Source organism: Pleurodeles waltl, chromosome 9 (assembly GCF_031143425.1).
Source record: "Pleurodeles waltl isolate 20211129_DDA chromosome 9, aPleWal1.hap1.20221129, whole genome shotgun sequence".
Taxonomy (NCBI): Eukaryota; Metazoa; Chordata; class Amphibia; order Caudata; family Salamandridae; genus Pleurodeles; species Pleurodeles waltl.
The window spans coordinates 541,276,432-541,303,046 of record NC_090448.1 but is presented as its reverse complement, the minus strand read 5'-3'; the positions used below and the strand labels follow the sequence as shown (position 1 = coordinate 541,303,046).

Genomic DNA, 26,615 nt, shown 5'->3' with positions numbered 1-26,615 from the left:
ATGAGAGGAAAATGTTTTTTTTGGGACAAATTGTGAGGTTTGCAAAGGATTCTGGGTAAAGGAACTTGGTGAGTGCCCCACAAGCCAACCCATTCTGTAATCCCATAGGTGTCTAGTTTTAAGAAATGTCCTGGTTTGCTAGGTTTTCTTAGGTGCTGAATGAGCTAGGGGCCCAAATCCACAAGTAGGCACTTTGCAAAAAACACGTCAAATTTCAATGTAAAAATGTGATGTGTCCATGTTACGTTTCCTGTCGCAGGCACTTGGCCTACCCACGCAAGTGAGGTACCATTTTTATCAGGAGACTTGTGGGAAAACAGAATAGAAGAACAAGTGTTATTGGCCTTTGTCTTATTCAACATTTTTTCTTTCCAAATGTAAGACAGTGTGTAAAAAAGACATCTATTTGAGAAATGACCTGTAATTCACATGCTAGTATGGGACCCCGGAATTCAGAGATGTGCAAATAACCACTGCTTCTCAACACCTTATCTTGTGGCCATTTTGGAAATACAAAGGTTTTCTTGAATCCTATCTTTCAATCTTTATATTTCAGCAAATGAATTGATGTACGACCGGAATAGAATGAAAACCCATTGCAACGTGCAGCTCATTTATTGGCTCTGGGTACCTAGGGTTATTGATGAACCGACAAGCCCAATATATCCCCGCAACCAGAAGAGTCCAGCAGACGTAACAGTATATTGCTTCCAAAAATCTAACTTCGCAGAAAAAAGTTACAGAGTAAAACGTGGAGAAAAACAGTTGGGTTTTTTTTACGTCAATTTTATTATTTTTTATTTATGTTGTTATTTCAGTAGGAAAACACTGTAGGATCTACACAAATGACCCCTTGGTGAATAATAAATTTTGTCTACATTAAAATGGGATATGTCCCAGTAAAATGCCAAAATTGGGTTGAAAACTGCGTTTTCTGATTCAAGTCTATGCTGGGAAGATGGTTATTTTAGCACCGCGAACCCTTTGTTGATGCCATTTTCAAGGAAAAAACACGAGCCCTCATCTTCAGCCCTTTTTTCCCTTGTTTGAAAAAACGAAATTTTTGCTGCATTTTGGCAAATTTCTTTGTCTCCTTCAGGGGAACCCAAAAAGTCTGGGTACCTGTCGATTCCCTGGGGTGTGGGGAAAAAAGGACTAAAATTTGGCTTGCGTAGCTTATGTAGACAAAAAGTTATGAGGGCCTAAAAGCGAAGATCCCCAAATAGACCAAAAAATCCCAGGCACCTGAGAAGGAAAAGGCCTGGCAGCGAAGGGGTTAAACTCCTCGTTTGAATCTGTATTGCTGTGAGCACTCGCGCATGCGGAACATCGCGCTGGGGGAGCGGAGACGGACACACAAGCTGAAACATTCAGGAAGCAGCTGAATGAACAAGCACCCTCTGACGTAGGGGGTGCAGATTCGGACGGGGGAGCGTCAAGAGTCAGGACACCGGCGCATGCGCGTGCCAGCAGCAACCACTTCACAAGAGCACGTCTTCCGTCTGTGCGTGGCTTTTACTAACGTGAGCATAGAGACGCTTTATTGGATGACTTGCCGTTCCTAGCGAGTGACCCGTATGCAACTCTGAAGAAACGGGTTCGTAGATGCTCGATCGCTGCAGATAAGGTGTTCTCCAGGCAGATCCAGCCTGACAGATTGGCTTATTGCTGCGGCCCAGTACGAGCAGTAGAGGGTTGGGTTCACTGTGATCGCCACGCCCGTGACGACCCCCAAGACAGCAGCGTGTGTAGATACCGGTGTGTGTTTGGCGGCTGCCATCTTGGGTTGGGAAAACCGCCAATGTAAAAACCGGTGATTTAAACGAGAGTGGAGCAATCGCTTCACGGTTGAAGTGATCTCATATTTCTGAAATAACTGTCGGAATCTTCCAGCAGTTGGCACCGCTCTCGTTGGAAGAGTAGCGTTGCATTTGTTACTTTAGTGTCTGTGACTGAATGTGTCAGTGAGAGCGATAGGTAAGCGCGACCCTTTGGTTGTAGAAACCGCCTAAAGCTCCTAGTATTCTAGCCACGGACTGGACATGACATTTGTTTTTAAATACGATAATCTCCATAACTCGGGCTTCTTCGGTTCGGGTCAAAGAATGAGTGAACCTCGGTGAACGTTTTGTGCAGGCTCAAGGTTGTATGCGGTCTGTAAAGGACATTATATGTTACAAAGCAGTTTAGAAAGCGAAGCAGTCTCCGTATTTACCCACAGACAGCTGTTTTCGAGTTCTAAATGTCAGATGATGGCACTGCGCTTCCATACCTGTCATTTCAATCCCATTTGAGGGGTATCATCTGATTTTTACGGTTTACCACCTACCCAACAATCAAAACGACTCCATAACCTTTAATGGCTCACCCTCTTTTCAAACCCACATCACCCCCAAGAAAACTTTTCATTCAACATTGTTTTTAAAGGGATCAACCCCTTAAGCACCCTGCTTCACCAGCATTTTTGAGGCCAGTGGTCGATAGACACTTCAAACGAGTGAGTTTTGCCGTTAATACGTCAAGGCACTGAAGTGGCTGAACCTTAGGCAGGTACGTCTTCTGTACATTGTATGCATGATGTTAATAAGGGCTGAGTCTTGTGTTCTGGTGGCCATAATAAACTCTAGCAGGTTAACATTATCTTCTCCTATCATTCATCCTTTCCCCTCTGCCCTTGCGCATAATTTGGTCAGTATTCACTCTGCTCCCAATCCCATCACCTCTTTTCCTCTCCCAAAAAGATAACATGCTTCTGATTCCATCCCTGCTTTTCCACAGAAATCCACAACAACTTCACTCCGCTTCAATACACCGCACTTTCACCAATCCAACGAAGCAATTACGCCTGCGTTGATAGACGCTGTTGCTTTCATCCATTCTCTCTGTTACTCCACAGTTTTAGGTCACGCCTGATGTTTAATTACTTAAGCCCTCTTTCACACTCTTTTGCAGAACATCCTGTCATGACTTTACTTACCACCCCGCCATTCTTCAGCTCCACTGCAACCCTTCTCTGCTGCTGTCTCTGAATCATCTACTTTTACACCTGTCGAGCTTATCCCTAAACTCAAATGAGTCAACCTGTTATTTGGCCCATCGAACTGCTTAACAAACTATTAAACCTCGGTGCTGTCTTCCAAGATGCTTTCTGTCTCACCGCTGTTTTCAGTCACTCCTTCCTATCTAAACGTAACCCCAATTATTTCTGTACTAAAAAAAACAATGTTGCCCTTTTAACTATTGCTCAATACCCCAACTTCCTTTATTCCTTTAAAAAAGGTTCAAGATCTTTTTTCTAAGCTCTCAATCGACTTACTACCCATCTCTTGGCTACCATTCTCCTCTTCCCCTTCCATTTGGGCTTCGGTTGCATTCTCTCATGTTACAAACTTTATTTACCTTGCTCACCGTAATCGCTGACCTCCAACCTCATTTTTCTTTGCCTGTCTGCAGAATTTGACAATGTACATTATCCCACATTACTTTCCTCTTTTCTTACCCTTGCTATTAAGAGCTCTGTTGCACATTGGTTCATCTCATATCTATCAGACCGTTCCTTCTCACTGGCCTGGGTCTCTTCTCACTGGCCTCTTTGACATAGAAGTCCGACAAGGGGTAATCTTAGGTCCACTCCCATTCTCTCTGTACATCATCTCCATTGAGGGCATCCTTTGCTATTTTTACTATAGTTTCTTGGCACACATTCCACATTACTTTCCTCTTTTCTTACCATTGCTATTAATAGCTCTGCTGTACAGTGGTCCTTCTCATATCTATCAGACCGTTCCTTCTCACTGGCCTGGGTCTCTTCTTACTGGCCTCTTTGGCTTAGAAGTCCGACAAGGGTTAATCGTAGGTCCTCTCCCATTCTCTCTGGACATGACCTCCATTGAGGGCATCCTTTGCTATTTTTACTATTGGTTCCTGGCACACACACACACACACTCCCACTGCCCCCCCCCCCCCCCCCCCACTACCCAGCCTCCAAGTATACATCTCTGACTGCCTCACTGCTATTTGGTATTGAATGTCCAGGCACACCAGGATTTTGCGATTTGCAGAAATAAATTACAACATTTGGATTTTTGTTTAGATACCAAAACCCCTAGGGCTTTTTTTACCTTCTAGTTTTCCCCCTGGCAGATTTCCTTTTAGGCACTTACTGGATTTCACAAAAGGTCTGTGTAAATAAACTTAGATTCTGCTTACAGTCTGGTGCCTAGGCTAGCAATTGGTTGCCAATGTTACTGGGGCAGAAAAATAAACCCAAAAGTTGATTTTGAAAATATTGCTATAAACGTTTGCTTCCAGAGTAATCCTTTGGCATATCCTTTGATCGACAACTCAATTTAAAAAACAGTTCTTATTCAAACAGTACATGATTGGCTGGAAGTAATACAATACGAAAATACAAGTCTTTTCTTTATTTATGTATTTAAAGAAATGTATCGATTTGTAACATATACATAACATGGACAAGAAGCCAGCACACATAAAAATAAAACATAATAAAGATTTAACAGAGAACAAGATATATAATATATTACAAAATTTGCAATGAAAACTGTTTGTCCAGCATTTGTAAGCAGCTCCAGCTGTTCTTTCTGGGAGAGACCTTTTTGATTGTAAAGTTGTGGCAATCTCCTGAATGGTCTTACTGGGAGCTTTTGGGCTCAGAGTGCGAGTGGTGCCCTGGTAGAAGGGTATGTTATCAACCGTTTTTTTCTGGAGTGGTGCTCATTGCCACCAGACTTTAAGTTGATGGAAGGCTGCAACTGCAGTTTTTCTCGTAACTTTGATCAAGTTCTCCGACAAGCAGCAGATTAAGTTTCTGTGTTGCATGTGTTTGCTTATCGCTACACCACATAATCCATTTGGAAGTTCGCTAATTTCTGTGATGAACATCTGTGTTGATAAGTATTGCTTTCAGGCTTGAATTTTCAGGTATGTGAAGTAGAGTGTTCATTGTAAGCTGTTCCATCACAGCATTGAATGAATGGTCCTCAGTTGTATTTTCAGGAGGATCTCAAAGAATGTCACACTTTCTGCTTAGGATTGCTCTGCGGTGGTGGGCTCTGTGGATTTGGTTGGTGTTTTGGATGATAGGACGCGTTGAGATTTCTTGTCATTGTGAAGGCAGAAAACTTTTAATGACAAGCCAGAAGCCTTCTTGGGTCCAACACGTTATTGTTGTTAGCAGGAAATGATGGGTCTTTCTGAAGCGCCAACGGACCGCGGTATATTTTGAGAAGTTACCCGCGTACCACGGCACCGTATAGCGCCTTACAATCCCATAATTCTGTTTGAACTCTATCTTGTATTTTTGTTTCTCTTGTTTCTTGCTATTTCTGCAGCTTCTGCTTTCGATTAATCAAAGAAGTTTCTTGTTTGCGCACATTTACAGTGAGACGTACACTAGGAAAGATAATTTTGGTTTTTATCCGTTCAGTATCTTATAAAAGTAGTTTGTGTGTTGTCCTACATGATGTGACCTCTCAGTTTTTGTCCTCCCACAATAGGAAACTGAAATAAAGAATAGAGCATGGCTGTGCAAGGTGTGGAAAATGAGCAGATTAAACAGGTAATAAAGCTTTAATTATATTTTCTTGCTATGGTTTTAATTCTCTTGCTAATGACAGAGTACCCAAAATGGAAATTTGGTCCATTTAGGATTCTTAGTCAAAATAAAGTTGTCACCTCTTGCAATATTAATCTCACTATATATACTACAACTTAAATATTTTTCAGAAACCTTCAAGAATGTGCTTGGTGAATCAAAATTGCCTAATGCAAAGTGTGTGCCCTTATTTGTATTCAAGCGTTATATTGATGGTGTTAAAATGGTGGTCAAGGGAATATAAAGAGGAAGAGAAATGCATGAAACACATCAGATACCTTCATCTGTAAGCTTTCTAGATACCCCACATACAACACTTGTTTTGGCCGTCTGCATGTTTTATCAATACAAATCCCTTTTCAGTCAGTCTTTAGTTTATGATGTTCAATCCTTCCTCTCTGATTTCACAAATATTAGCTCACCAACTCTGCATCCCATTCATTCCTTTTTAGAAGTATCATGCTATGTCTGGTTAGGTAAAGGTCCATGTCTTCCACTTGTACGATGGTCTAAAGTTCACAGTGTACCTAGTAAAGTTTACTCTCTTTTTGTCATGCAACCCTTATGGTCCTCCTGCAGAGCTCTTTTACTTTTCTTGTTTGAGTTCTAAACATAGCTCCAGTGTCATGGGTTCACTTTTTAGCGCCTAGGTTCTGCACCAGTATTATAATATTTAGACCCACAGCATTGTACCTTTAAGGCAAACACGTATTTCATTCATCTCTAACAGGCCAGGAGACTCAGCCATAACCTGGTCAAGTGTGGAAGAGTAAGGAAGCAGGTTGGAAGGTTGCAGGATGTACTCTGCCTTACATCCTCCTCTCCAGGTCATTTCCTTTGAGAAGATGACCTACCTTAACAGTGTGAGGACCCCATTTAGAATTCCCTTTGTCTGCACTTTGTTTTCTTGCACATTTTCTTTTCTTTAGGAAGAGCGGTGTCCACCACTGCTAACCCACAAATCTAGCAACCCCAACATGACCAACAAGGTCCGAGGGCCCAACTTGCTATTTGACATCAGGTCAGACCACAAATGCCAAGAACGGTGCAGCCATAAAGGCTAACACCCAGCAGAGATTACTGACAGCTGATAGTGCCCAGAACCACACCTTTAGCTTTTCACTGACAGGAGGGGCCTGTCTGCGGGTTTTAGTGGGCCGGGGTTACTACATCCTGTAGCAAACGCTTTACTTTACTCTTTTCTGTTTGCTGAGGAGCCACAATCTCATGCTTAACAGTTGTCTGACTAGTCAGGACTTCTTGTGGGTCAGGCTGGGTTTCTCCAGTGCCAACATTGGAGTTGTTCCTTACTGGAGCAGACTCTCCATGGCTTACTGGAACTTTGGCTAAAAGTTGTCCACCTTTACTACACTTTCTCATTTTTTATTTTCTCTTGGGGCCTACCTGCTCTAACTGCAGGTTCCGCACTTCAGAATCCTTGGGAGAGGACTATCACTGGACCAGTTCCTCTTTTGGGCTCCAACAAACCTCTAGGATGTCATTTCCGAGGAGATGGTGAAAGTAGGGGGGGAGGGGGGCTCTGTATTGACTACTACCCTTTTCCAACTAAGGGACCAAGCTATTTCTAGGGGTACTAAAGCCAAGGGCCTTTCAGTAACCTCCCCTGGATAGCACTTACTTATTTAGTCTCACATGGGATTTACTGGTTTTAGAGAACCAGCCTATCATGCACAATAGTGTGACTGGCACAATTATCTCTCAGGACAGTGATTGGGATTCCATTCACCAGTAGGTGGTGGAAATGTTTGCTCCCCTCTGAAATCTCCAACTCCTCTTTGGGTCCCTTTTTCCAGTTAAAGGCTATGAGGACCTCCTGATCTGAGGAATCGCCCTTTAAGACTACATTGGCAACCCCTGGGGCACACTAGTGGGTTAGTTTTTAGGACAGAAAGTGTCCTTGGTTTGGTCCCCCGTCAGCACCAAGCCTTTTTGGCATTCCAGTTTTTACCCTGGTACCCACTTTTGTTTTGTGAGGTGTCTTGGGGCCCACCCTTCTGAACAGATTATTTGGGACCTACAGAGCACTCTTTTTCTTTGTTTTTAGAGTGGTCCACCTTTTTCTCACACATGTGTGTGTGTGTGTGTGTGGGGGGGGGGGGGGGCGGAGGTGGGTATGGAGTGGCTTCCCTAACCCTCCCTTTGGTCACCGCCACCATGACTTTTCTTGGGCGCTCTAATATTCACCCAATGATCAACCTTCTTTCCCAACTCCTGGGGAGAGACCAAACCCAGGTATTGATGCGGTTTGTCAGAATTACAGTTACTCAATAGATATTCCTTCATAATTAGTTTATAAAGCCCATCATAATTGTGCACCCGACTTCCCTTCAATCAGCAACCTAGTGTTTTCACTGAAAAGTCCACAATATACATTTAGATACCAAGATCACCGGAATCAGATGAGTACTTTTCGAGATAGGCATTTTTAGAGTTTTCAAAAGTGCAATTTTTGGGTGCACTAGTGTTCTCCTATGGGGGAGGGGGACATATACTATATTTGGGCACATCAGAGGGACCTAAGGTACTGTTCTCCAGGACTTAAGGTGAGTATGGGGGCAGGGTCCAAGGCCACACCAACAGATCACCTCGGGAGCCTAAGGGATATCCGGGTGCGGAGGTGTGTTATTGCTTTGGGTATCCCATTCACTTCAGTGGGAAACAATCCAGTCAGGAAGTTGCTGCAAGTGTGGACTGGAACATCAGTCTGGGGGAACCCACAGGAGGGCTCGACCCTTGATGTCCTCGTGCATGTGGGGACACTATTGGTCCATTTCTCCTCAGGCTGTAGGGTGCGGGTGCAGTGGTGTCTTTTTGTCGTCTGGTCCGGTGCTGAAGTTACTCGCAGGTGGAGAGGGGCCCACAGAACCAGGCTGCAGGCGCAGACTACAGGTCCAATCTGACCAAGCCAACAAGTGGGCTTAAGTCTTGTGCGGCAGAGAGACGTGGGGACACCCTTTCTTCTCTTCTCCTTGGTCCAGGGCGGAGGGGTGCTGAGGCGTCGGGTCTTTGTCTCCAGGTCAGTCACAGTAGAAAGGGGGTCAGCAGAAACAAGCTGCAGATGCCATCAGGAAGTCAACATTGGGCGAACTCAAGGTGGGCTTTATCCGTGAAGGGCCTGGGAAACACGCAGACACCGTTGGCCCACTTCAGCTAGGGCTAGGCAGCTCGAGTGCAGTGGTGATGTCCAGCATCATGTTTTTGGCAGTCCCGGTCCTCACAGTTCTCTGGTCCAAGGAAGTTCTTTTTGGTGATTTGCAAAGCACTGGCAGCTCTCCCGGTTTCTTGGAGGCTGCAGCAGCAGATCAGGTCAATTGCCCCTCAAGGATCGGATGCAATCAGCAGGTTGAAGTCCCCTAGATGACCACTTCCTTTGCGGAATTCCTAATTTCACCACACACAAGATGGTGGAATTCCTAAGGCTTTGTTTATTTCAGACGGTCACTCGAGAGGTATATCCAGCCTTGAAATTCAGTATAACCCCTGCATAGCTTATTTTCCCACCATTCCAGGTGCTAGATGGGCCCTGGGGCGGGGGGGGGGGAGGGGTTGGCATCTTCCAAGTAGGAAAGAGAGGACAGTCCACCCAAAGAAGCCATTTTATGCTGTGTGCCACGTCGGTGTAGCTTTGCTGATCTTGGCCTTGCCTTTCAATCCACCGGGAGGACTGCCAAGCTAACCAACAGGCAAGACCATGTCCTATCTCTCAGGTATGAACTTGGGCCTCCTCACATAGGACTCGGATGGGCAGAATAGGCTAACACTGCTATGCTCTCATGTTAGAGAAAAGGGCGTAGGTGGGTATTCTTAGACCAATGTTTATTTCATGATGTTAGGACTGTTTATCTGTTTTTCCCTACTAGTCACAATCCTTACTGTGCTATGTTTCAACCTCCTAATAACTGCAGCTCATGTCTTTATCGTAGAATGCAGTCATTTCAATTACCTCCAAGATAAGAGTCCTACAACACCAGTGTAAGAAGCTAGCCCTTTATTTGGTCTGTGAATACCATGTAAAGGGTCCAGGGGTTCCCCAGTGAGTGGACTGGGATGGCACAGCAAGCCCTAAGAGCTCTATTTAGGGGTAGTGTGTTCAAGCAGCCTTAGGCTTAAAACAGTGGAGTGCAAGACATCAACAAAAAACACCGTATTCATTAAATGAGACACTCGACTCAAAAACGCGATTGTAGGAAGTTGGCTCTGTATGCACTATTTCAAAGTAAGAAATAGTATGCACAGAGTCCAAGGGTTCCCCTTAGAGGTAAGATAGTGGCAAAAAGAGATAATTCTAATGCTCTATTTTGAGGTAGTGTGGTCGAGCAGTAGGCTTATCAAAGGAGTAGTGTTAAGCATTTGTTGTACATACACAAGCAATAAATGAGGAACACACACTCAAAGACAATTCCAGGCCAATAGGTTTTTGTATAGAAAAATATATTTTCTTAGTTTATTTTAAGAACCACAGGTTCAAGATTTACAAGTAATACTTCAAGTGAAAGGTATTTTATGTAGGTACTTTAGGAACTTTGAATTAGCAAAATAGCATATACAGTTTTCACACAAATCACATATAGCTATTTTAAAACTAGACAGTGCAATTTTCAACAGTTCCTGGGGGGAATAAGAGTTTGTTAGTTTTTGCAGGTAAGTAAACCACCTACGGGGTTCAAGTTTGGGTCCAAGGTAGCCCACCGTTTGGGGTTCAGAGCAACCCCAAAGATACCACACCAGCAGCTCAGAGCTGGTCAGGTGCAGAGGTCAAAGTGGTGCCCAAAACGCATAGGCTTCAATGGAGAAGGGGGTGCCCCGGTTCCAGTCTGCCAGCAGGTAAGTACCTGCGTCTTCGGAGTGAAGACCAGGGGGGTTTTGTAGGGCACTGGGGGGGGGGGGGGGGGGGGGGGGGCACAAGTCCACACAGAAAGTACACCCTCAGCAGCACGGGGCGTCCGGGTGCAGTGTGCAAACAAGCGTCGGGTTTGTAATAGAAATCAATGGGAGACCAAGGCGTCTCTTCAGCGATGCAGGCAAGGGGGGGGGGGGCTCCTCGGGGTAGCCACCACCTGGGCAAGGGAGAGGGCCACCTGTGGGTCGCTCCTGCACGGGAGGTCGGATCCTTCAGGTCCTGGGGGCTGCGGATGCAGTGCCTTTACCAGGTGTCGGGTCTTTGAAGCAGGCAGTCGCGGTCAGGGGGAGCCTCGGGATTCCCTCTGCAGGCGTCGCTGTGGGGGCTCAGGGGGGTCAACTCTGGCTACTCATGGTCTCGCAGTCGCCGGGGAGTCCTCCCTGAGGTGATTGTTCTCCACAAGTCGAGCCGGGGGCATCGGGTGCAGAGTGCCAAGTCTTGCGCTTCCGGCGGGAAACGCAAGTTGTTTCAAAGTTGCTTCTTTGTTGCAAAGTTGCAGTCTTTGGTGAACAGAGCCGCTGTCCTCGGGAGTTCTTGGTCCTTCTAGATGCAGGGCAGTCCTCTGAGGCTTCAGAGGTCGCTGGTCCCGGTGGAAAGCGTTGCTGGAGCAGTGTCTTTAGAAGTGGGGAGACAGGCCGGTAGAGCTGGGGCCAAAGCAGTTGGGGGCATATTTATACTCAGTTTGTGCCGAATTTGCGTCGTTTTTTTCGACGCAAAACTAACTCCATATTTATACTTTGGCGTTAGACGCGTCTAGCGCCAAAGTTCATGGAGTTAGCGTCATTTTTTTTGCGTGAACACCTTCCTTGCGTTAATGAGTTGCAAGGTAGGCGTTCCCGTCTAAAAAAATGACTCCCAGGCATGTCCGTGGTATTTATACTCCCGGGCAAAAATGACTCCCGGGAGTGGGCGGGGCAAAAAACCCCGCATTTGCGCCTCTTTTTAACGCCTGGGTCAGGGCAGGCGTTAAGGGACCTGTGGGATCAGAATGAGCCCAGAGGTGCCCCCAGGGACACCCCCTGCCACCCTTGCCCACCCCAGGAGGATACCCAAGGATGGAGGGACCCACCCCAGGGACATTAAGGTAAGTTCAGGTAAGTATTATTATTTTTTTTTTTTTTTGTGGCATAGGGGGGCCTGAATTGTGCCCCCCACATGCCACTATGCCCAATGACCATGCCCAGGGGACAGAAGTCCCCTGGGCATGGCCATTGGGCAAGGGGGCATGACTCCTGTCTTTGCTTAGACAGGAGTCATGTTAATGGGGGTTGGGCGTCGTAAAAAAATGGCGCAAATCGGGTTAAGGCGATTTTTTTTGCCTCAGCCTGACTTGCCCCATTTTTGGACAGCCAAACGCCATTTTTCCCTACGCCGGCGCTGCCTGGTGTACGTGTTTTTTTTTCACGCACACCAGGCAGCGCCGGTCGGCTAACGCCATTCAATAAATACGGCGCCCGCATGGCGCTTCAGAATGGCGTTAGACGGCGCAAATTTTTTTGACGCAATACTGCGTTAGCGCAGTTTTGCGTCAAAAAGTATAAATATGGCCCTTGGTGTCTCCGTCTTCTCTGCAGGGTTTTTCAGCTCAGCAGTCCTCTTCTTCTTAGGTTGCAGGAATCTATCTTGCTGTGTTCTGGGAGCCCCTAAATACTCAATTTAGGGGTGTATTTAGGTCTGGGGGGGTTAGTAGCAAATGGCTACTAGCCCTGAGGGTGGCTACACCCTCTTTGTGCCTCCTCCCTGAGGGGAGGGGGGCACATCCCTAATCCTATTGGGGGAATCCTCCATCTGCAAGATTTCTAAAAGTCAGTCACCTCAGCTCAGGACACCTTAGGGGCTGTCCTGACTGGCCAGTGACTCCTCCTTGTTTTTCTCATTATCTCTCCTGGACTTGCCGCCAAAAGTGGGGGCTGTGTCCAGGGGGTGGGCATCTCCACTAGCCGGAGTGCCCTGGGGTGCTGTAACAAAGGGGGGGTGAGCCTTTGAGGCTCACCGCCAGGTGTTACAGTTCCTGCAGGGGAGGTGAGAGGCACCTCCACCCAGTACAGGCTTTTGTTTCTGTCCTCAGAGCACAAAGGCCCTCACCACATGGGGTCAGAAACTCGTCTCTCAGCAGCAGGCTGGCACAGACCAGTCAGTCCTGCACTGAACAATTGGGTAAAATACAGGGGGTATCTCTAAGATGCCCTCTGTGTGCATTTTTTAATAAATCCAACACTGGCCTCAGTGTGGGTTTATTATTCTGAGAAGTTTGATACCAAACTTCCCAGTATTCAGTGTAGCCATTATGGAGCTGTGGAGTTCATTTTTGACAGACTCCCAGACCATATACTCTTATGGCTACCCTGCACTTACAATGTCTAAGGTTTTGCTTAGACACTGTAGGGGCATAGTGCTCATGCACCTATGCCCTCACCTGTGGTATAGTGCACCCTGCCTTAGGGCTGTAAGGCCTGCTAGAGGGGTGATTTACCTATGCCACAGGCAGTGTGAGGTTGGCATGGCACCCTGAGCGGAGTGCCATGTCGACTTAGTCATTTTCTCCCCACCAGCACACACAAGCTGGCAAGCAGTGTGTATGTGCTGAGTGAGGGGTCCCTAGGGTGGCATAAGACATGCTGCAGCCCTTAGAGACCTTCCCTGGCATCAGGGCCCTCGGTACCAGTTACAAGGGACTTACCTGGGTGCCAGGGTTGTGCCAGTTGTGGAGACAATGGTACATTTTAGGTGAAAGAACACTGGTGCTGGGGCCTGGTTAGCAGGGTCCCAGCACACTTCTCAGTCAAGTCAGTGTCAGGCAAAAAGTGGGGGGTAACTGCAACAGGGAGCCATTTCCTTACAGCGATCCATGCCAATTTATAAAAATAGCAGGTATTTGTATATATGTTTAGGCTTTAGAGGAAAATCGTTTAGGTAAGAACGTTTTTAAATAGGAATTCTTTTCACTTTAATACGTGGACACTTAGTGCAATTTCTGAGTTCTGCAATGTTATAAAATGGTAGGAAAAACAAGTTCTGCAAATGGGTAGAGTACAGCGACTTACAAGACCAATCGCGCTCAAGGGTGTGGAATTCCTATAGCCCAACGCCCAGGACGTATTGTTTTGGAGTCAAGGAGAACGAGTTTTCATGTTTATTTTGTCATTGAGACAGGTAGGCACAAACCCCTGCAGCACAAACGCATTGGGTGCCAGTTTACAAGGAAGGGGAATTGTCTGCAGTTGAGGTAATATTTGTGTCCATATGTTAATGCTGTTCAAACCTGTATTTCTAGTTCGTTAATGCAAAGCCTTTATTATTTTTGTGAGCAATCTAAATAAACATAAACCCGCTACTGACAGTGGGTCCAGTAAAAAAAAAAAAAAGGTGCATAGACTCAAAGGCACTCCAGCCCTGGAACTCTTGCTTACTGCTTCCTCCAGCCCTAGTATGTAGATCTGTGGAAAGGTGGCAAAATAAGGAAATTGCTATAGTATGGTTTGAAATTTCTATTATTCAAGCCATACTGTAGTAATAGCCCTGGCATAATAAGAGAAGCTATTTATCAGAGCTCTTACATAATAAGATTGCTGCCATAATATTTCACCGCACTACACGGCACCAAATGGACAAGTAGAGTTTCTTTTTTTTTTTGCAGGACAAGTAGATTTATGAAGCAACCTGTCCCATGGACAAGTATATATTCTATTAAATTCCACACCCCTGACAATCTCCAGGAGTTAAAGTGAGTAGTAAGCAAGGTCCAAGGCAGCACCAGAAGTACACCATCAGCGGTATGGGTGCAGTGGTGACTTCATGTGTTCAGTTTTGGCTATTCCAGAGGCTTCAGAGTCCCGTCTTTGGAGTTTGCTGGAGAACAGGTCTGCTGTTCACGGGAGGTCTTGAGTCATTTTCTCCCAGCAGACAGTCCTGATGGGTTTCTGGTGTCACAGCTGCAGGAAGAGTCACCTTTGTGCTGTTTTCGACGACTGATGCAGACAGGCCAACAGCGTTGGTACCAGGTCAGCTGTTTCTTTACTCTGCTTCTGCTGTTGTGGCTTTCTGTGTCCTTGGTCTCCTTAGGTCATCAAGATCTGCTTCTCTAGTGCCAGGGATCCCCTAAATACAGATTTTAGGGGCCTTAGGTGTGTGCAGGGTAGTAGCCAATGGGCTACTGACCCTTGGGGTCACTACACCCCCCCATATGATCACTTCCTGTGGGAAGTGGGGATAATCCTGTCCCAGAATTCCTAGGTATGCCATCACAAATATTCCTACCTCTAAAATGTTGTGTCCACCTCGCAGTAGCCCACTTTAGTGGTTGTAGTAACCTGGAGGTGGCATGCCTAACTGACTAGCTCATTTTTGCCACCTGTCCAGTGAACTCTGGACTGGGGTGGGGGGGGAGGCTCCCTCTCTGGTGAGGGTAGCCAGATTGGCATTTCAAAGGTGACAGCACTTTGAGGCTTGCCCCTTAGGAAGGCTATTTAGCAGGTCATCCTATGAGATGTATGATACCAAACATCCTTGTATTTTAGTAAATCCATCCTGTAGCTGGGGAACTCTGTATTGACTAGTGTCCAGCACATGCATTCAATATGGCTTCCCTGGCCATTAACTATGTCTGAGTATTGACAAAGACATAGTAGGGGCATATCTGCTCGTGCAGATTCCCCTCACATGTAATATACATCCTGCCTTAGGCTGTAAAGCCTGCTAGAGGGTTGACTTGCATATATTGCATGCAGGGTTAGGCAACATGGCACACCGGTTGTGTGCATTGTCGTGTTTTCACTTTTGTCTGCACCAAGTCACAAAGCCTCCAATGGCAGCCTGTCATGTGCTTGGTGAGGGGTACGTGAGGGTGGCACAGTTCATGCTGCAGCCCTTAGAGACCCTCTTTAGCACCCCAGGCCCTAGGTACCAGTGGAACCATTTACTAGGGACTTACAGAGGGTGTTAAAGGATTTGCCAATTGGGATAACAATTGTATGGTTTTGGGGGGGAAACATTAGCACTGGGGACCTGGTTGGCAGGGACCCAGTGCACTTCAGTCAAAGTTGCATTAGGTACCAGGCAAAAGGTAGGGGGCGCGGTTGTTGCAACAATGAACCCAGTTCCTTACTACCAGGATTAGCTTGCCTTGCCAGATCCCTTCCTTTCCCCCTTCTTTTTAAGGTGTGACCCTTGTAAGTTCCTATGGTGTTCATTCATCTGTACCGTCATTTTTGTAGCCTTAGGAAGTCTTTAGCAACTTTCACTGATGTGCCATGTCCCTGCAGTAGGACACGATGGCAAAAAACGTATCGCTGTATCTTGCAGTGTTCCTTGCTTCTTACCCCTCCAGGCATTCCAAAACTGCTTCATTTCAGGTGAGGTTGCCATATCTGCAATCCTGCATTGGCCAATTTACTTTTGTTGTTTTTAACTTAACCCTCAAGTCAACCTAGTGACTGCTTTTTTTTGTATAGACACTCTGGCAGAGATGGCCTCTGTTTTTCTTCACTGTGCTGGGAATACTGTCAGTCTTTTACGAGGTATTTTATAAATTTAAAGTCTGCAGCATCTTCCCCCACTGGTCACTGCCATTTAGACTGGCTTAGAATGGTGTGTGATTTAAATATTTGTGTGCTCCAATTTCCTCATTGAGTGGCGTGTGTCTCTCTTTCTCTTTCTCTCTTTCTTTCTCGCTCTCTCTCTCATTTATTTTTATTTATATATACATATATATATATATTATATCTATCTATCAAACGTTGTTCCAGCCTCATAGGGATAAAATCCCTTGACAAGAACGTGTTTATTGATAGTAAATTCCTGCCGCGTTCCAGAGTACCAGCTCCTTCATCACAAGTCAGGGGACATACTCTTTTGTGCATACATATAAACTAACAACTGCAACGAAGGACTACCATCATTAGTTACAATGGTGTCGGCCATTTTGGAATGGGGTATATACAATACATTGTCTAATTGTATAAATGCATATTACATCTTTATGGATATATTCAGTTCAATTCACTCCCCTACAACTAGATCAAAACCATAATATATATAACAAAAATAAGAGTATATTTATGTAAATTGATCCAAAACAGAGTTGATATCCGTTTAAAGTACTTATAACAGGCATGTCAGCCATATTAGAACAGATTCACTGCAGTATACCTTAAACTCATTATGTCTCATAATCCTCTAGAAGGAACTAAACTACTAATATAACTTACAAAACAAGTCTCTTCAAGAGAAATATAAATATATATTCACCATCTAAATATAATTTTATAATACTCATCTTATGTGTAGAGTATACTTGTCAAGATATAATAGCTCCTTGCATTTCCCACATGCTCCACTTTTTTTCTGGACCTAAAACAAACAATCATATAATAAACACTTAAGAAATTTTCAAAAATAATGACAATAACAATATAATAATTATAATTGTAATCCTTCTTATATGCACACAAAGAGACTGCTGCTATTGCAATCTAAACAGAATTAAGGTGAACAAAAAGTTCCTCATCCTAGTTAAATCCATATGGAGTGTTGGTAGAATATTTGATAATAAATTTATAATCCAGTTGTCTCAATTCCAGTTCTCTGTTACCACAAAAACTATCCAATGGCAAGACACTTTGCTGAGGTTCATGGGGAAAAACAGGGATCTGTTGAAATTCTGTGTGCTTGATAATATCCCAGCCAGTATGAGAGGTGGTAACAGAGAACTAGAATTGAGACAACTGGAGTCGAAATTTATTATCAAATATTCTACCAACACTCCATATCGATTTAACCAGGATGAGGAACTTTTTGTTCACCTTAATTCTGTTTAGATTGCAATAGCAGCAGTCTCTTTATGTGCATACAAGAAGGATTACATTATTATTATATTGTTATTGTCATTATTTTTGAATATTTCTTAAGTGTTTATTATATGATTGTTTTAGGTCCAGAAAAAAAGCGGAGCACATGGGAAATGCAAGGAGCTATTATATCTTGACAAGTATACTCTACACATACGATGAGTATTATAACATTATATTTATATGATGGATATATACTTATATTTCTCTTGTAGAGACTTGTTTTGTAAGTTATATTAGTAGTTTAGCTCCTTCTACAGGATTATGAGACATATTGAGTTTAAGGTATACTGCAGTGAATCTGTTCTAATATGGCTGTCATGCCTATTATAGGTACTTTTAAACGGATATCAGCTCTCTTTGCTTTGGATTAATTTACATAAATCTACTCTTATTTTTGTTATATTATGGTTTTGTTTCTGATCTAGATGTAGGGGAGTGAATTGAACTGAATATATCCATAAAGATGTAATATGCATGTATACAATTAGACAATGTATTGTATATACTCCATTCCAAAATGGCCGACACCATTGTAACTAATGATGGTTGTCCTTTTGTTGTTAGTTTATATGTATGCACGAAAGAGTATGTCCCCTGACCTGTGATCAAGGAGCTGGTGCTCCGAAAAGCGTCAGGAATTTATTATCAATAAACACGTTCTTGCAGTCACGGCTTGTAGCTTTCGTTGAGGGATTTTATCCCTATGAGGCTGGAACAAGGTTTGATGAATTTTAAGGGGTCGCTGCCCTGCTGAGACAAACCGTGAGTAAGTGGCTGAAGTGAAGGCGACAGTTCTATGTAGATATACATGTATATGTTTTAATATAAAACACAGAAGTTCTGTAAAGTTAATACAGGACACTGCTGCCTAACCAGTCTCTAGGTTTTTTATGTGTTATGCATGGACATGCTCTAAATGGTGCTCACAAAAAGAAGTGGAATTGATGAGTATTTGATATTTATCTATCACCTTGAACAACTTTTGTGTCATTTCTCCAAATCTAGGCCATCATGCAACCCAACCAACTTGTCAGCTGGTTGCACTCATATTAGTGCGTCAAACAGAGCACCAAGTTTAATTATGGCACCAATGATAGGCCGGCAGTGTGTGGCACGAAAGAGTAAAACATGACATATTATTCTGGCTAACCGCTCCAGCTTGGAGATGTATCCTTGTGACTAGAGCCTCAAACTATGTAAACTGGGACCAGTTTCCAATCCATGCCCTGGCTCAGCATCATGTTATTCTGGAGAAATCACTTAACTCCCCTTGCCCTAAAAAAAGTAACATATGCTGGTGCTCATGTAAAGTGCTCTAATGCCTTTGGGCCTTCTTTGTGCTGTAAAAAACTGCAAGACAAGAACACCAATGGATTAATACCATACATACAAAGACCCAGGAACTCGGCTTCTGTAAAAGTTGATACCAAATTAACTAGCATATGCAAAATCCTTGTTGAATATACCCCTTAGAATTGCGCTGGGTACAAACCATTCATTACAGATCTCCTCTCAAAGACCAGTACAGACAGAGGACATACTATCCAAGTTTAATAAGTAGGTTAGGAAAGTGTAGCGCCTCGCTGCATCCATCATGATGAGATTCCTACCAAAAGTGAGACCCAACCTGAGTTACTAAATGTTCACATGGCAACATGGATAAATGCTTATGCTACTGTAGTTATTTGTTGGTAATTACTCTATTAATACTTATCCATCTAGCAAATCTTGTTGCCTTCATTCAAGTGAAGGGAGTGAGTTAGCGCCATCCATCTGAGTGGGACTGATCTGCAGAATCCCAGAGGGATCATCACTCCTCTTCACACTTTTCAACAAGTACATACCTTTTCTGGCTAACATCATCGGTTCCCACTGAATCAACATCATCTGCTACCCTGATGACACCCAGTTAATTTTTTCTCTCTCCGAGGACACCGTCACCACCAAGACATAATTTGAAACTATGCATGACCAACTTGGCCAAATGGATGAAAGTAAACTGTGGCAAGCTCAGCACAGACAAAACGGAAGTGCTGATCTTTGGGAATAAGAGCTCACCTTGGGATTCCACCTGGTGGCCCACTGAACTCAGACCCACACCTACCCCAGCCACCGACACTATGAACCTAGGCCTCATTCTCAACAGTCTCACAGCGAAGTCCCAGGTCAAGGACATCACCACCTCATGCTTTCCCCTATCCTCTTCATATTACATAAAATATTTAAGTGGCTCCCACAGGACACTGCCATCGCTCGGCCCTAATCACAAGTATATTGGACTATGGCAAAGAACTCTACTCCAGCATCCCAAATTGTCGTCTTCACAGACTTCAAACCATCCAAAACTCTGCTGCCAGGCTTGTCCTCGACCTCCCGCGCAGAACCCACCGCACAGCACTCCTCAGAGCTCCACTGGCTCCCTATCCAGAAGTGCTGCCAGTTCAAACTTCTGCCACATGTATTCAAGTCACTACATAAAACAGGACCTGTATACCTCAATCACCGGCTTCACTTCCACCAACATATTAGACAACTTGGTTCAATATCACTCTCACTCGCACACACCCTGCATTCACAGAAGCAGAATGGGAGGTCGATCATTCTCCTACTAAGCTGCCAAATCCTGGAATGACCTTCCCCAATACTTCGGGCCTCCTCATCACTTCTTGAATTACACAAGAAGCTGAAGACCTAGCTTTTCAGTTAGTCCTCTTGCGGATCATAGGGGCTGCCTTTACCAAGTCCCAACCTCTCCACATGCCTCTTTTCATCTACTCCGCAACTGGATACCCTCATGGGGGACAAGTGATGCTCTACAAATCCACTTTACATTACATTACAGGGATGTTCTATTTTTTACAGTAAAATAAAGAACAATTAAAAATATATGGAAGAAAATCAGACTAAACATCAGCACTGTGAGGTAAAGAGGCATGTTTGGAAAGTCTTGCTTGGTATTAACATACGTTGTAAGGGTCATCGAGCTGTAATGGCATGCAGGTTAATGCCCTGCATTGTAAAGTCTGGTATCCAGCATGAAAAATTTATTCGGTTATAGAGTGAGCATTTCATCCATATTTTGGCAGGATCTCAGTGCTGTGAGAAGGGCAGCTGCTACTGGTGGCAGTGGAGTAGCTAGATATAAGCTGTCTTGAGTAGTGAATAGTTGTCTCTTTTGTAGATCATGTGGGGCAAAACATTTGTAATTGCAGACCATCAAAAGTGTAATGATTGTAGTGTTTATGCCATCACATGCCACACTTGCAATTATTTTGATTTTTTACTTTCACCTGGTTTATTAGTTTATCAATCTGCTACCGGATTTTAAAGGCTTCTTAAACAACTTTCCAGATCCGAGCTGATGTATTTGCTCTGATCAAGTGGTACACTAAATTCTGCTGTTGGCATTGAATGTATTGACAATTCAAATAGCCTATCCTGCCATCAGTTGTGTTTTGGAGTTTGTTATTTTGCACTTATGGGGTTAAGAGTTTGGTGCATGCCAGTGTAATACTCTTAATATATGGCATTCAGAGCCCATTGATTTTAGATTTAGCACCCATCCCTGTGCTGTTTCACTTCCTCTCAACTCTTTTAGTCAATTCTGTGTTGAAACTATACTCGCTTAAACAAGTTCTGCACCTTCCTATCGCACCTCCCTGGAAAAATAATCCCTTAGACACCATCAGGAATGATAAGCCTTTGGTAGCTACCACTTGGTGTCTCGGCTACTGCACTAGTTGGGCTTGTGGTTGTTAGAAATGGGGTCTTTGGTTGGCAGTCACGTTACCCCTGTCCAAGAAAGGACCCTCACTCTAGTCCAGGTAACTCGCACACCATCCAAATGATTCTGTGCCCACCCTCTGGTAGCTTGGCACTGAGCAGTCAGGCTTCACTTACAACGCAGTGTGTAAAGTATTTGTGCAATAAATCATGAAATAACACAGTATATCCACTGAAAAAATACACCACACAGGTTTAGAAATATAAAGAATATTTATCTGGTTAGAATAAGGTCAAAATGATCAAGATTTGTAATAAATACAAGTTGAAATATGAATTTCAAGAGTTGTAAAATAGTCTTTAGATAAGAATTAAACAGTTAATGCTTGGTTTGTCAAAGTACCTGGTGTGCGTCAAAAATTACATGCACGGGGATCACAGAGGAGGAGTGCGTGTGGGAAAAAAAAGGGTGTGCGTCGGATTTTCTGGTACCAACAGACAATGCGTTGTTTCTTTTCCCACAACACGGGACTTGTGTAATTTCTTCGTGTGGCCTGGGTTCCCTACGCATCACCCCTGGGTGCGGGGATCTTCGTTGCACCCATGGGCGATGCGTGGAAATCCTGGGCGTGCGGGACAAAGTCACAGGCTTGCGTCGTTCCCCTAGCACGTTGCATCGGATTTTCTGTCGCATGACAGACGCTGCATCGATTCTCTGTCCGAGAGTCATGTGGCATCCTTCCGGCTGTGCGTCGAATTTCTGGTTGCAACGCGGGCGCTGTGTCGATCTTCACTCGGGAAGTTGGGCTGCGTTGTTCCGGTTCGGCTGATTTGTTCACAGTGAAACCAGAAAATCTGGATACATTGCAGCTCCATCCCTTAAATTGCGTGATAATGGGCAATTTCTTTTATTTCACTGAAACCTTTTTTCTTTATTTTCGTTTACTAAAACGCTTTCAAATATGTGAGTTCGGAATACAAAAAAAACGTTTGTGCTTGATTTAATAGACTAATGTTGCTCTGTTAAAATCTGGGCCTTCTACAGGATTTACGTAAAAATTATTTTGCCTCTTAGTGCACAAATTGTTTATGTTTAAAAACAAATACTTTAAGTAAGTATTTCTCAGAGCAGTGCTATAGTGTATTATATTAATGTCAAAGCCTCACCTGTTATGAAAATACAGTTTTGAATTTTGAAGCAACTTGATTACGTTTTACATGATGTTTATTGTATGATTTACATAGGAAGCATTTTCAGGACACTGATCCAAGATCCGAGCTAGACCCTTGGCTCAACTCTGGTTCAGCTTTCCCTGCGCATTTATTGGCTAGACCACCTCTAGTATTCACTTGTTCATTTTCCATGTATGCAGATGACATATAACATTTCCTTATTAAGCTCCCAAAACGTTTCTACTGAAGGCTTAGCTGTTTCACAAGGACTGTGTTCATTGATGGCGTTTTAGGACATTCCATAGTGTTTTGTGTTTAGTTGGCAATGTTGGACTATAACATAGGCAGAAAATTAGTCATTGTTGCACACAAAAAGAATTACCTAAATCCCAAGGAGCCTCAGTGGGAGTGCTGGCTCGGACTTTGAATCACTGGTTTGGTGCTGATTTAGATTCAGTCCAGATTTTACCACCTCAGTTCCCTCCAGGCAATAACTGTCATAATTTGTGTGGTCAAACCTATGTGGTTAAGGAAATATTGTGTAGCAGAACGGGCTCAAAGACCATACCACAAAAATTACCTATTATCAGAAGGTAAACCCTTAATAGGGTGCAAAACTGACTGGGTTCAGTGTGTTAACTGTATTTTCCTTGGAGGGTAGGGAAGTGGATGTTGAGCCCAATATGCTTAACTCTCCCCCCTTCCCCTTCCCCCCCCCCCCCCCCTCTTGCACTGGGCATTGTATCTTATGCTTTGGTAAACTCCTCCATGTAAAGCAAAACCTTAAAAGCAATAAGTAAAATACTTCATGTCCCGATTTCTCGATCACATTTATTATTATTGTTGACAGTTTAATAATTTTTTTTTTTAAATAGGGTTGGTTTATACAATTATGAACTGTGCAACTTTCAGGGGGTGTACTTTCAGTGGCAGGTCATTTTGCTCAAATCAGGGGTCTCAATTTGTACAGTTGGAATCCTGCTATAAGAACCAGATGATGTACTTGCCTCTCTTTTTCTGTTTTTCCATATGAATCTTTCTTGATCCTCCTCAGCTTCCTAAGTCAAATGTCTATTCTATTCATTTCCCATACTGACACCTGTCCAAAGTGGCAGCTCCCTCAACATAATTGCCCTTTAAGCAGCTCATCAAAATTAACTATTGATTTGGCATAAGTTCAGTTAAAAGTGTACTTCCGTACACAGTGAGAACATTGCCAGTGATTGCCTATTCTATTTATGCTTTCGTTTCTACAAGCTCTATTTTCAAAGCTCTCATATTCACTTTTTGACTATCATTTTTGTTCTCAGTTCAAAGAATTCCTTGGAACGTATAATAAGCTTACAGAAACCTGTTTTCTGGATTGCGTTAAAGATTTTACAACAAGAGATGTTCGGCAAGAAGAGGTATGAAGTTATTAGTCCATTTTATTCCTATTCTCTCCCATTAAACGTTCATGGTTTTTCTTTCATAATGGTTCTGTGATCGTGGTGGAATCAGTACATTGAAGATGGAAATAGAATAGGAACATATACAATGAAGCTATTTTATTAAGTGCTTAGTTCTAACAACAACCAAAGATTTGGGTCTACAATTTCTTACAAAAGCAGAGCAAGTACCAAAAATACCAATTACTAAACATCTTGGGGTATTAAATGTGTGTACTGCATAAAAATAGTTTTTAGCATACCATCCCATTCCACCAAACGGTACATGCCATGTTACCTAGTTCTGGACAGAGTGCATTCCGATTTGGGGTGCATCAGGTAAAGTCTTGCTGATTGGGTGCTTCAGGGATTGATTGTATAGCTCCTTCCAGTCTTGATGCTATAAAAAGTCAGCAGTTTCCCACCACAGCTTAAAAGTGAGTTTGGTTTTGGTTATGGTCTGAGACACTTTGTTAAAAATCTTTAAGAGTTCAGTTGTAGGTGCAGCTTGAGTCTTCATAACATGTGACCGAAAAGTTGTCTGGGCTCATGCCTTGGAGAACTTGAGGCCACAAATTGGCATCAGAATTTTCTCTTCTGTGTTGTCTGTGTCCTCTAGCATTGCTGTTCACATTCTGCCAGCTGCTGCAGAGGGGTGGTCTGCTTAGCTGTTCCAGCCTTGCATTTGTAATTAGGCTCTTTGGAACAGAGTTTACTGACAAATACTCTGAATAGCTCCACCATTCTTCCTTTCCCCCACATAGTGTTCTGTCATCCACTCTTACCTCAGTTATAAAAGTATTTATTTTGCTTTACTCCCAAGGAGGATAACAATTAGCCTGCTTCACCTGTTTCCTGCCTTTGATTTGATATATACCTTCAAGGCCACCACCTTTCTCCACAGGTGCTGCAATTTATTTTGTGTGCTTACAGCTGTTGTTTCTTGTGCATTAAGTTCTATTTAGTCTTTTATATCAGTGCTTCTCTGATTTTCCTGAGGTGGGCTGCTTCCGCTAACCAGTGTGTTCTCATTACCGCATGTAGGGCTGTGACTGTACTAAATTCTCCTTTGTCATTATACTTAATGCCCTGGCGTACACTCTTTAGTACTACCAGGCCTTTCAATAAGACTCTGCACAGGCACCAGATTCCCTTCCCATCTCTCCGTGCTCTCCCTGCATTGGAGCCTGTCAGGGTAAACAATAAAGGGCCATGATGTGGGAGAACCATAGGTATTTGATCTAACTCCCACACCTTTACCCAGAGCTTTTGTTTTACCATGGAGATTGTGGTCCTGCCTGTCATAATTAAAATAAAATCTGTCACCAGCTGTTCACTATTACTATGTCCTCCAACCACAAATTTCCATCTCCCAGGATAATAGTGGCGCCCTCAAACCTTTTGTGATTTTTCTGTGTGGCTTATATCTCTGGTACCTCACAAACTGCTCCTGTGTAGCTAATTGGTAATATGCTACTATGTGAAATTCTATAACAAATGGAAATCTACCAACAATTAATAGTTGATCTAAGGATTTGTGTTTAATATTCATATAGAATGGTGTTTTGCTTTATGCTGTGTGATCACCCTCTGACATATTTCTCTTTATCATAGATAACCTGCTCTGAGCACTGTTTGCAGAAGTATTTGAAAATGACGCAGCGGATCTCGATGCGATTTCAGGAGTACCACATTCAGCAAAATGAAGCGCTGGCGGCTAAGGCCGGACTTCTTGGACAGCCTCGATAGTTTCTCAATTGCCCTTTCTTAATGCGCTGCCAGTATTTTGTTATTTCTTTCTTTTTACCTCAATATGGCCAGTCAAACAGTGGTGACTGCTTGATGTCCTAGAACACAGATCGAAGAGAGGTTGCTTGACCAGGAGAATCCACCAGCTAGGAATCTATCACTGACTAAAGCAAAATTGGCCCACCACAGATCATTTAGAAGAAAAATTAAGGCACCCTCTGACAATGTTATTTTAAGACTATTCTTTAAGGATGTCTTAAGTTTGTACCAAACTCTGTGGCCATGTCTAAACTAATTTAAAATCAAGGTTATTTGTAAGGAGTATGCACACATTTGTACCATTTAAAAATGTTATTTAGTATACTGTAAAATGCAAGGTGGTGACATTTTATTTATAGGATAGATGACATTTAGCCTGTGATTGGAAAGGTATAACCACTCCTCCAGAACGCTGCAGATTTGCATGGATTGTGATCAAGTGGATGACGTTTGACTAAGGCTTAACATTGTATTGATTAATGACTATACATTTTGTTAAATACTGACAACAATCATTTAAAACATTTACTTCTTATTCATTTTGGAATTGCCTTGCTTTTATGCACATACATATTACCCATTTTGTGCCACACCACTGATTTGCATCCCCCACTTGTATACTGGAGTGGCTGCATAATGAACTCTGCAGAAGATGAGAAAATAACCGCTTTTAACTATTAAGTTGGCCAGTCCATTTCATATCAGCACAGTTAGAGCAACAGGTTCAACATTGATTATGCACTGGTGAACACATTCACACTTACCAGCAGCTTGGTAACCTCATGCAGCGAAGAAGCAGAGAAGGGAAGGTTACAGAATAACAGGGGCAATAACATAATGTAGGCTGAATGGCCAATGATGAATGTTTTTTGCAAGCATGAGAAGAGTCCTTATTTTCTGTGTAGCTCTAGAAAAGTTTTTATTACCTTAGTCAATGCAGCCATTTATGCGAATTGTTCAAGGCTTAACTTAGTGGTGTTTGTCTCTGGACTGCTGCAATCCAAAGTACTTTTAAAACCTAGTGGCTCTAACATAGTTTCATAACCAGAGCCCTGTGTCTGATATGACAGACTTTGTTACTTGTATTTTGCCTTTTGGTGACGTGGCTGACTGCTTTT

At 43.4% G+C, this 26,615-nt stretch overlaps 1 protein-coding gene across 6 annotated transcripts; it reads left to right on the top strand.

Annotated features, from left to right (window-relative positions):
- The first annotated feature begins 1,311 nt into the window (after positions 1-1,311).
- TIMM9 (translocase of inner mitochondrial membrane 9) lies at positions 1,312-26,032 on the top strand. 6 transcript variants are annotated; one of them, XM_069207461.1, is made up of 4 exons: positions 1,312-1,523; positions 5,520-5,581; positions 23,593-23,688; positions 25,324-26,032. In XM_069207461.1, the coding sequence occupies exons 1-4, from the start codon at positions 1,458-1,460 to the stop codon at positions 25,325-25,327; spliced, it is 228 nt and encodes a 75-aa protein (XP_069063562.1). In that variant the 5' UTR covers positions 1,312-1,457; the 3' UTR covers positions 25,328-26,032. The 6 variants fall into 6 exon arrangements, with proteins under 6 accessions (XP_069063562.1, XP_069063561.1, XP_069063558.1 ...); XM_069207460.1 differs by having other exon boundaries at positions 1,372-1,504; XM_069207457.1 differs by having other exon boundaries at positions 1,448-1,597.
- The last annotated feature ends 583 nt before the right edge of the window (positions 26,033-26,615 follow it).

Coding starts and splice junctions, on each gene's coding strand:
- TIMM9 (XM_069207460.1), top strand. CDS start 5,543: ATGGCTGTGCAAGGTGTGGAAAATGAGCAGATTAAACAG. Junction 5,582..23,592: donor AAAATGAGCAGATTAAACAG/GTAATAAAGCTT, acceptor TTTTGTTCTCAG/TTCAAAGAATTCCTTGGAAC. Junction 23,689..25,323: donor GAGATGTTCGGCAAGAAGAG/GTATGAAGTTAT, acceptor TCTTTATCATAG/ATAACCTGCTCTGAGCACTG.